The sequence below is a fragment of the Sceloporus undulatus genome, chromosome 1 (assembly GCF_019175285.1).
Source record: "Sceloporus undulatus isolate JIND9_A2432 ecotype Alabama chromosome 1, SceUnd_v1.1, whole genome shotgun sequence".
Taxonomy (NCBI): domain Eukaryota; kingdom Metazoa; phylum Chordata; class Lepidosauria; order Squamata; family Phrynosomatidae; genus Sceloporus; species Sceloporus undulatus.
The window spans coordinates 27,227,718-27,239,721 of NC_056522.1; the positions used below are offsets into that span (position 1 = coordinate 27,227,718).

Below are 12,004 nucleotides of genomic sequence, written 5' to 3' on the forward strand. Positions count from 1 at the left end.
TGACAAGAACAATCCCTTCTGACAACTGAAAAATAATAAAGCCCTTCATGACTTCATTATGACTGAGGTCAAATCAGTCGAAAGGACAAGTTGCATGTTCTGCTTAATGCAGAGCATAAAGCTCTGTCTTCTATTTTCTTTATGTAATTGTAGGCAAAGGGGGAATTTCAGGAACACTATCATGCATAGTGATGGGAAGTTTGCCCTTTTCTTTCGTTGCTGCCCTTACCCCACTCAAAAAAACCCAGGCTTCTCATATGATTAGGAACCTTTTGCATCAGTGGGAATTTTTTAAAAATATAATGTTCCTATCTGCATGTATGGAGGGATTTTCAAGGGGTGGCTAAAGAAAGTAAAGCTAAACCTCTCCTTCTCACACAGTAAGTCATCCTCAAAAAAAACAATAAAAAAAAACACCAACCCTTGTTCCACATGTATTGTTATGTACCCTCCAACTGTTCCCATCTGGCAGAGACAGTCCTAACTAATCCTCTGCTATCCCACTTTTCAGCTGCTTTTAAAATGTCTCTGTTTCTCTTTCCTCCTCCCATTTTCCTCCTTTGTCCTCAGCTTACTTCAAAGGCTACATACATAGTTCAATGAGCAAAATAGTTCCCACTCAGCAGGAGGGAAAGAAGAGAAAAGAACAGAATCTTGCCCTTCCTAGGAGTCCCTCCTAGCTTGTGTGTTCTTCTCTATTAACATCTTATAACAACCCAATGAATTCCATATGGTGTTCTTAGCCAAGGAATACTTACAGATGGTTTTGCCAGTTCCTTCCTCTATAGCACTTGGTATTTGTTGGTGCCCCATCCAAGTACTAACCACAGCTGTCCCTGCCTAGTTTCTAAGATCAGAAGGGATCTGGTGCCTTTAGGATATTTAGTCCAAACTGATATTTAGAGTTGTGAACATTTCCCAGCCCTGTTGTTTTCTCAATGGCTTTCTTATTCTGTTGCATTTCTATACCCACTGATCAGTATGTGTTTGTGTATTTGCACACGTTTTTCATTTATATACACTCGTCCCTCCACATTTGCAGCTTTGAGTTTTATGGATATGATTATTCATACATGTTATTAATATGTTCTCTCTAGAAATATCTAGGTCTTCCAGCGCAACTCTATGGATAACTTTAAACAAATGTCACACTGAAGGACCTAGAGATTCCTAGAGAGAACGCTCCACTAGGCATTTGTAGCTCCTCCAGTGTAATTCTATGGTCAGTGTCTGGCAGACGTTGACCACTGTGCTGCACTGGAGAACATAGAAATCCCCAGAGAGGTGTTCTCAGATTATTTACTGTTTTTTCACACTCACAAAGGGGGCCTATTCCCCTAACTCCAGCGAACATGGAGGGATGAGTGTACATTTCTGTATGCACTTCTAGACTGACAAACCGAAGGTACCATTATTTCACAATGTAGAACAGACAGCTACCAGTTCTTGTTTTAAAGTGTTTCTTTAGATTACCTTCTTTCTTCTTGTTCCACTATTAGTGATCTTATCTGGAGTGACGCCAAGATCTGCAAGAACTTTAGCTATTCCTCTTGCATCCACCCCACAGTTTGGTGCCACATTTGTTTCACAGCGTCTATGTACATTCATCTTGCAAACTGTAATTTAAAGCAAGAAAGGAAAGGGAGTAGTGGGGGGGGTGTGTGGAGAAGAAATCTCAGGTTAAATTACATTTTGTTGTCTTAAAGGTATCAATATCTATCATCATTCTTTACTGACTATACATCAAGGTCATGGAAGGCATCAACATTTCCTGTAATACATGGGTGAGGAAAGTGCAGTCAGTGGGCTGCATATAGCACCCCAGGGTCATTCTTACACACACACACACACACACACACTCTGCTGTCAAAAATATTTTTTTTACAAAATGCACCAAAAATGACCTCTGGAGAGAGTGAAGGACATTTCTACCAGGTTTGGAGGCCCTCACTGGACCCTAGGGGTAAGAATGTGGGTTTTTTTTGGGGGGGGGGGTGTGCAAAACTTTTCAAATATTTCCTCAGCATGCCCTCTAGGTTAATCGGAGTTCATTTTCATTACATTTTGGAGAGACACTTTCCTGGGACAATTTATACCCAGGAGAAGACTTTTCTTGAAGCAAGAAGATTTTTAAAAGGGCTCTCTTGGGTCTAAGATGGTCCCCAAACAGCATGTGATTGTCCCCATGTGCCCTAAAGGGCATTTGGGGGCAATATATATAAGGACTAAGCTGCCCAGTCCATAGCATGTTGCATTATAAGAGAGCCTTCTCCAACCTGGTGCCCTCAAGAAGTGTTGACTAGAGGTCCCAGAATCAACATCTAGCTTATCTGCTGAATTTCAAATCAAGCCAAAAGTAACAATGAAGCAACATAATACAAGTAATGGTGCTACCTGTAATATAGCACATTTTGGAGTACCGAGACGATAACAACAGTCATGATATTCTAAAATTAATATAATGATTGGTAACAGGACTATTTTTTAAAGTGGAGTGAGTGATTATTATTTTACCTCTAACACAGTGACTTGGGTAACATTCTGCAATCTTTTTGTTCAGTGTAATGAAAAGTAACATGTTAGTAATACACCATTAATGAGTTCCTCTTAACAAGTACTGAGCTGTATTCATGACTCATCAAAAAGAAAAAGAAAGAAAAAGCCAGCATGGTGTAGTGGTTTGAGCATTGGACTATGACTCTGGAGAGCAGGGTTCAAATCCCAGCTCAGTCACAAAATCTCACTGGGTGACCTTGGGAAAGTTACAGATTCTCAGCCACAGAGGATAGCAATGGCAAACCTCCTCTAAATAAACTTGCCTGTGATAGGTTAGCCTTAGGGTAATCAAAAGTGGGATAGGACTTGAGAGCACACAACATGCACACATATTTTTTAAAAAAACAGGTAAAAAACAAAACAAAAGAGGGGGTAGAAAATAATATGTAATAAATTAATTTTGTTCAGATAACATTCTAAGCTCTGGATACATTTGGAAGGTTTGAAGTTGGAGATGTCTGTCTTATGAAAAACCCCAATTGCTTTCCTGCAAGAAACTAAGGTCCACCTTGCCTAGCAATTCTTTCAGAACATCTGTCAGCCATAAATGCTCTTGGGCACTTGCTCCTGACTCTCCTTTGAATTTTATAGGGGGGGGGGGGCATTTAACAGGCTGTGTGGGGACAAGAAGCCTTTTTCTAGCAGAATGACTATTATTACTATTATTGCTGTTGTTATTTCTCACCTAACTCTCCCTATGGGTCAAGGTGGGGAATGACAGGTTAAAATGCAACAAATGCATCACACAGTTAAAACATGATTATGAATTAAAATACATAATCGGTTACTTTTATTTCAGCAGTGAAAGAAGGCTTGGAGTCAGGTAGCCTGTGTATCTGGAGAGGGAGAAAAACAAAACACCTGACATCAGCTCCATCATGTGCCCATGAATCTAGGGAAAGTGGAGCTAAGAAAACACAGTGGCACAAACATTCTCTTGCACCATCTCTGGCCATCGCTTTAGGGAAAATGAAGACGTTGCCTCAGGCAGCATATACTGCTGGTTGGGCAGGGAACTCCAAAGTGCTGCAGGACTGAGTTGTATGTACCTTGCAACCTTCCCGGTGCCCCTTTAAAGTAGCCCATCACCCTCAAGTAAAGTGGGAGACACTGTTCTTGAAAGGTAAAATAAGAATAGAAATGCTGAGGTGAGATTCAGCAGCTAGTCCAGTCGGTTTTTATATGCAGAATGACAGTGAGATGCCATCTTGTCTTTTGTTTCAGAAAAGTAAAGGTCTTGGGCTTGCTTTGTCCTGTCCGGATGTCTCATCCAGAAATAGGCTTTAAAAACATCAGCCTTCTTTAAGCAAGCAATCAATACACAGAACACTGTAACTGGCCCTCAAGCTAATGTGCAGACCAGAACTAAGTATATGTGTGTGTGTGTGTATTCATGCGACAATAGTTCACAGAATTCTGCTGTCAAATATATAAAAGGAAACAGCAAATAAACAGGCAGCTTAAGATTCAAGCTCTTTCTTCTTTGTTGGCAGTCTAGTCATGCTCCTTCTTCTTGTTGTTAACTGACTTCAAGTTGACCTCAACACATGGCAAACCTGTGAATGATTTGAGTGCCCTCTTGTGGAAGGAAAGTGGGGAAATACAAAGAACAAAAACATATGCAAAACTGTATGTACACACGTTGCTACATATATACATGCTGCTTATCTAAAGGCAGCCTTATTGTTGTTGTTATGTGCCATGAAGTCATCTCTGACTTGTAGAAACACTAATCCCAGGTTTTCTTGGCAAGATTTATTCCCAGCTAATTTGCTATCGCCTTCATCTGAGAGCTTGCAACTTGCTGAAGATGACTCAGTAGGTTTCCATGGCTGAATGGGGATTCAAACCCTGGTCTCCCAGAATCTTAGTCAAGTACTCAAACCACTATACACCACTGGCTGTCAAGGGTAGTTTGCACCAATCTATGTGTATACAAAACCACAGAACATAAGATGAACCTTCCTGGATTGGTGCAATGATCCATTTAACAGAAAATTGTCTATGCCAGTGCTTTTCAGGCTATCTGATATTGGAATGGGTAAGTTTTTTTCCTAATGTGCCAGGCAGGGTCAGCGTCATATTTATTCCCATTGGTTAAAACTCTTTCTTTCTTTCTTTCTTTCTTTCTTTCTTCCTTCCTTCCTTCCTTCCTTCCTTCCTTCCTTCCTTCCTTTCCTTTTTCCTGTCTCTCTCCCTCGCTCTCCTTCCTTCCTTCCCTGGACTAGCACCCAATGGCTCATGAACTGGTACTCGTCCAGGGACCACAGTTTTTAGTAGCAGCACCTTTTATAACACTGGCCAGCCTAATGTTTCTAGGAAGCATATAAGCAGAATACGAACTGGACAACTTTCCACTGTTGGTTTGCCTCAGCATCTGGCATTCACAAGTTTATCCTCCAAGCCAGTGCCAGTGTCTACCTTTTGCCATCAATGTGGTACATCTTAGGGGGTAATGAGGTACTGTAGGACAGAGCTTTATGGGTCCCAAACCCAGCCTGCCCTTCCAACCCTTGGGCATGATCAAGTGCAGTAGAGGCAGTCTGCATTGATATAAGATTCAGTTGCAAATCTTATCAACTTTTATACATGGAAATGGAAACGAGAAGGTGCTATTTTGACCTTTGCCTCAGGCAGTAAAACATCTTGAGCTAGCCGTGATAATAACTACAGAAAACATAGAAAATCAATTGATTTTTTTATATTGTATTTCACATGGTGAGCATTCTATCTGAAATACTAACTGGGGAAAACCCACTCCCCCACGACTTAACAATACCTCCCTTTTGAGATCAGACTGTTCCTGGTGTTCTTGTTTTTCTGGCACTGTATCTATTTGTACAAGTGTTCAGGGAATAATCAAATATCTGACATGTCTTATGCCACTGTTGCTTTGTATTGCCATTATTGTATTTCATTATCATAGTAAGCATTTGTAATGTACTCTTTTAAATAATTGTAAATTGTGATTTTAGGTCAGAGTTGGACTAAGTGTGAGCCTCAAAAGGATGTTGGAAGGAACTTCAACCACTTCTAGCCAGCACAGCTAATGGTGAAGGATGTTGGGTCCAACTGCATGGCTGCATTTTGCCTACTCCTATTTTAGACATTCTATGATTTGTAGTTTTTAATTTGTGTTTTTATGTAGATTGCTAATTGCTTTGGGCTCTTACAAAAAAGGTGGGTATAAATTGAAATCCACACCAACATGAGCATGCAGATATTACAGAACGTACTTTCAACTCTGTGGCTGCCCACAGTAGCATGAATCTGTACACTCTCAAACCATTTACACACTCTCAAACTTTTAAAAAATGACCAAATGATCTAGTTAGTGAACATGAGGAGGCAGAAAGCCTCTCTGTCAAAATACTGCCAAGAACTGAACAACCCAACAGTAGGAGTTCATTTAGCCTTTTATTCCTGTGTTGTTTTTGTTCTGATTGCTGTGGACATGCAAGCACTTTATTTATTTATCATTTTAAACAAAGACCTGATGTGATAAATGTATGGGCGTTCCCTGATTTCTTTCAGATAAATCACATGCCATGTGAAGAAGATGGCAAAGTATAAGAAATGAACACTTAGGAATAAATATGTGATTATATACTGGATTAATTCAAGAGCAACATTAATGTTGATTGCTGTCAAGCCGGCTTTGACTTATGGTGATGGTATGAAAAAGAGATCTCCAAATCTCCCTGTTATCAACAGCCCTGCTTAAGTCCTGAAAGCTCAGGACCATGGCTTTATTGCTTAAGTCTATCCATCTGTAATGTGGTCTTCCTTTTTCCTACTGCCTTCTACCTTACCAAGCACCATTGTTGGCTAGAATCCCATATGGTAGTTGCAACTGTATAACCTGGAGTTACACACTTTTGACTGAGACCTATTCATGGTCCCTATGTAGCCCCTATTTTAGGGCTCTGTAGGGGCCCTGAAAGTTTGCCAGTCCCTACTTACCGGGAAGAAGCTCCTGTGATAGACAGGGATCCGCTTCCCTTTAGCTTGAGAAGCAGCTGGCTCACACAACCCCTTTGCATGAACAATCTTCAGTGCAAGGTGGACTTGCTTCAGGGACCCCACTTCTGCCTGTCACAATGGAGACTGTTCATGGGAGGGGCTGGGAATGGCAGTCAGCTGCTTTCTGACTGGATGGGAACTGACCCCTATCAATCACAGCATTTGCTTCCCAGTAAATGGGGATGTAGTGGCTTAGGGTTAAGATGCCACTTCTGACGATCGGAAGATTGGAAGGTTGGCAGTTCGAGGCCCAAGTGCTGCATGATGGGGTGCGCTCGTATCACTAGTCCCAGCTTCTGCCAACCCAGTAAGCATGCAAATGCAAGTAGATAAACAGGTACCACTCTGGTGGGAAGGTAACAGCGTTCAGTGCAGTCATGCTGGCCATATGACCACTGGAGTTGTCTTTGGACAACGCTGGTTCTTTGGCTTAGTTACAGAGATGAGCACTGTCCCCTACAGTCATGTCAAGTGACTCTTTGTTGTTGTTGTTGTTAGCTGCCCTCGAGTCAGTTCCAACTCATGGCGACCCTGTGGATGAGAGATCTCCAAGAATCCCTTTCTTCTACTGCTTTGTCCAGATCCTGCAAGCCCCTGCCCATAACCACCCTGATTGAGTCTATCCATCTGATTTGTGGTCTTCCTTTCTTTCTTCTACCCTCCACCTTTCCTAGCATTATTGTTTTTTCTAGTGATCCATTTCTTCTCATTATATGGCCAACGTACAATAGTCTTTGCTTCCAAGGAGAGCTCTGGTCTGACCTGTTCAAGAACCCATTTGTTTGTCTTCTTGGCTGTCCACGGTATCCTAAGTACTCTTCTCCAGTATCACATTTCAAATGAGTCATTTTTCTTTTTATCTGCTTCCTTCACTGTCCAGCTCTCACATCCATACATGGTAATTGGGAATACAATGGCCTGGATGATTCTGACTTTAGTGCTCAGTTGTATGTCTGCTCTTCAGTATCTTTTCCAGTTCTTTCATAGCTTCCCTTCCCATCCCTAGTCTTCTTCTTATTTCTTGACTGCAGTCTCCATTCTGGTCAATGTTTTATCCTAGATATGGGAATTCTTTAATTATTTCAATTTCCTCATTGCCTAAATTGAATTTGTGTATTTCTTCTGTGGTCATTGTTTTTGTTTTCTTTATGTTCAGCATCAGACCTGCCTTTGCACTTTCATCTTTGATTTGACCTTCCATATTAACTGTTTCAATTCCTGAATGTCTTCTGCTAATAATATGGTGTTGCCCATATATCTTAGGTTGTTAATGCTGCTTCATCCTATCTTAACTCTCCTTTTTCTGATTCTAATTCTACTTTTCTTATGATGTTTTCAGCATATAAGTTAAACAAACAGGGTGATAGGATGCACCCTTGCCTGACCCCTTTGCCTATTGGAAACCACTCTGTTTCCCCAAATTCTGTTCTGGTACAGATTCCTAATTAGGACTATCAGATGTAGATGATAAACTACCTTGACCTTTACCTAAATGGTGATGAGGGTTGGGGCTGGGCTGGGATTAACTGTGGAACACTGTAACTACAGTGCTTATATATACATAAATCCCATACAGGACTCCAGCTGTCTGTTCTAATAAGTCCTGCCTTCTCATGTTGTCCAAAGTTTGATGGTCTCAATTTAATCTTCTGGGCTTCTAGGGAGTGTTAACTGGGTACTTGGGATACTGAAAACTTTAATTTGGTCCATGTTTTAAAGGAAACCAACCCAATTTATTCTTCCCAAACTAATATGTGGATTAGAACACAGTAATCCTTTGGACTGAATACTTTACTGAATATTGTGAGGCAGTTCAATTCAAAAATGCTTATTTTAGGAGAAATCATATAAAATCAAGTATTGTGTGTGTGTGTGTGCACGCAACTTAAATGCAAGTTTTATGTGTGTGTGTTTTTTTAAAAATTCAGTCTGATGTGGAAACAAGAAACTAACATATAATAAAACACATATGAAACAGGCAGTGCCTTGAAATAAATGGATCTGTCCATTCCTGGCTGGCATTTTTTCCTGCACATGGATGTTAAACACTGGCCATCTTCCAAACAAACAAACAAAATATTAAGCTTTCCATTTGGTAATTTGAAATATTTTCCATGTTCTGGTTTTCTAGAACACAGCTTTTGGTTGTATTTGGACTTATTTCAGGTGAGGTAAATGCTTGGAAGACAGAGTGTTCCAGTGAGTAATTAAAAATGTATTTTAGATCTGGGAAATCTAGTTTATGTTTCACATCTGTCTTGTGTTCACTGCATGTAGTCTCAAGCAACTCACCATCTTTCCCATTTCCCATTTCCACAGTGGTGGGGTGGAGAATCTTCTCTGCATTTTGCTCAGAATTTCAGAACAGCTATCCAAAATGCTGAATTCAGTCCCTCAGAACAGGGTCCACACTTTGGATGACTCTAAAATTTGGACTGAAACTACACCAATGACATGGAAAACACCCATGTGCTGAAGTTGCCATCCTTACTCCGTTTGTTGTTGTTGTGTGCCTTCAAGTCATTTTAGACTTATGATAAGCCTACAGTGAACCTATCATGTAGTTTTTTGAAGGTGAGAGTGTGTGACTTGTCACCAGTGGGGTTCCATGGCTGAATGAGGATTCAAATCCTTGTCTCTTGAGTACAGTCCAAAGCTCAAACCACTAAACCACATTGGCTCGAAATCCCATTCACGATGGAGTAAAGCCCAATGAGCCCAAAGGGACTTTTTTCTGAGTAGGCACGCATACCCAACAAGACTAAATTATTAATAGGGAAAATGGAGGCTCCTAAGAAGAACAGCACCTTACCTTTACATTGTAAACCTTGTCTTAGAAGACCCCAGAGCAATGAACCACAGTGGTCACAGAAGGTGGGCACTTTATAATTGTGAATGCTGAACTTGTGAGGCATGTTGACACTGAAGCGCTGGGAGCCTACCTGGAGAAAAGGCAACAAAACATGACAAGACCACAGAATGACACATTGATAGCAATTCTTTTCCAGTCAATGACTGATGAACTCCTCATCATCCATAGTAATATCAGACCCAGATCTCCAAGCTGATCTTTACACAGACAAAACAGCACTACATCTAGAGGAAAGTATCAGCAGGCTAATGTAAACCCAAGATTTGTAAAACTACTCCTCAAAGTATTTGGGGAATTGGGACTCTAAAATGTGTTTTTTTCTTGTATGACTTCCAAGTCATTTCCGACTTATTGCAACCCTAAGACAAAACTATCATGGGGTCTTCTGGAGACTTCCCTATGATCACCCAGCAGTTTTCTATGGCTGAGTAGGGAATCAAACCCTGATTTCCAAAGTTCAAGTCCTAAGTGCAACCAACTACACTACACTGGTTTTCCTAAAACATGTATGGGGACAAAACATGCTTAATGATTACAACATGCAGACTAACTCACTCTTGATTGGGGAAAGAGAAAATCAGGGGGGAAAGTAACAGAGGATCTTGGATGAAGGCATGGCTGGCCAGCTGGCATCCTGAAAAAGAGCTCTCTACAGAGATACATCTTATTGCATGTCTCACAAGTGTAACAACAACAAAAAATCAACCTGTAATGTCCCATTAGAAGGATTATTCACATAAAGAGGGTAGCACTATCAGAAAAAAAGGAGGCTTGATTATTAATGGTTGTGTTACAATGGGTAGGAAGGCCCCATCCTATTGTGTGCTATCTCTGCTTCCACCTATGTAAACAAATGGCTACCAGTCATGGTTACAGCAAAGTGTCTGCAACTGCACCTGCAACATTCAATAGGAAAAAGTTGTATTCCTAGATTGGAAATAAATTGTAACTTTTTAAGGGAAAGATCCCAGCTTAGTGGTAAAACACATGCTTTGTACAGGGAAGGGTCTAGGTTCAATTCCTTCCCTGTCTCTCCCAATCTCCAGTTAAAAAGATCACATGGCAAGCAAAGCAGAAGGACCTGGTGGAGATTCGGAAGAGCCACTGTCAGTAGGCATGTAAATTGTCCTTTATTTCATTCTCACATGCAAGATAAATAATTGCAAACATTTTGTCAGCACTGGGCAAGATTAAGAGAGTTTTTGCACATTTAATAGTTTTTCACATTTTAGAACTCTCACATGAAAATCTGTTTGCCAGAAAACCTGCTCCAAAAAAAAAGGTGTACTCTGCATAAAATATACCAATTTCTGAGGGAAATGATTTGTGTGTGTGTGTGTAAACAAAATTTTAAAATGAATTTTTCACAAAGTTTTGCAATGTGAACAACTTTATGACAGCTAACAAATTTTTCAAAAGGGAGATTCCTTCTCTGACTTGATGACAAAAAGTGCCATTGCTCTTTACAGCCCTAACTACAGTTACATTTGGAAAAGTTACATTTTGCAATATAATTCCCAGAATCCCCTAGTCAGCATAGTGGCCATGCTGGCTGAGATCTTTTGGGAACTATAATCTAAAAAGGAAGGTTTTTTTTTAAAAAGGGGAACAATGTTTTGTATCTATATATCTAAGTAGGGGGAAAGCATAAGGGAATATCAGCAACAAATGACTTTTCAAAGTATCTTCCATTAGAAATCTTACTTACTGGATGACCCTTGTGGTCTCTTCCAACTCTAAGATTCTATGATTTTATTCTATGATTCTATCACTGCACACTGACTCCAGAGGGTCATTTTCAAGGAGGTTTAGTATCCCTCAGAAAACAGAATGGAAAATTTGCTACCTCAGATGAATCACACTTGGCACATAAACAACCAAGTCACTGTTTGTTTTTCATATTCAAAATTGCAAATAGAGATACCGTAGTATGCCCCTTCCTCCATGGCCCTCAATTCAGAAACATCTTACTAAAGCTTCTTGCATTCTGGAACCTAAAAGTGCAAAACATAGCCCAGGAACTCCCATATCTGTGCTGTCATATAATGCAAGTTGTTAGATCACCATCTGGCATGAGATATCAAGTTGTCAAAAAGCACAAATGTTAGCTTTTCAGGATCCGGGGAAAATGTAGAGAGCTTGGAAGGTCAATGTTAATCCGAACTAGGACTGTATCCAAACACAAGTTTGTATCACCCTCAATACATTCAGTCTAAGTTTGGAAACTAAGCAGTGTTGAGTCAGGTTAGTTCTTGCATGGGAGACCACCAGGTAAGATGAAGGATCTCCAGATTAGTCTAGAAAAATATCGTGCTTAAATCCCTAGAGGTCCATTGTTGTCAGTGAGAGCTGACAGTATTGGGCTATAAGAACAAACAGTTTGGCTCAGTATCAAACAACTTTTTGTGTTCCTACCAATGATACGATGGCACTACTGCACAGGCATTCCAAAAAGGACCCAGGGCAGTGGCATCAAGAGGTGGATGCGGACCACACTGGGTGACATCCCAGATGGGGTGTCACCTGATGGGACAGAACACACAAAGGGACTGG

General features: G+C 40.5%; 1 protein-coding gene across 1 annotated transcript in view; it reads right to left on the minus strand.

Moving 5' to 3' along the window:
* Positions 1–12,004, minus strand: part of PRKCE (protein kinase C epsilon) — a 454,557-nt gene that overhangs the window by 109,033 nt on the left and 333,520 nt on the right. Inside the window, exons 7-8 of the mRNA XM_042455912.1 lie at positions 9,392–9,521; positions 1,474–1,616 (exon numbers count right to left, since the gene is read on the minus strand). Of these exons, the coding sequence (XP_042311846.1) occupies positions 1,474–1,616; positions 9,392–9,521 (273 nt within the window). The remainder of the gene's footprint in view (positions 1–1,473; positions 1,617–9,391; positions 9,522–12,004) is intronic.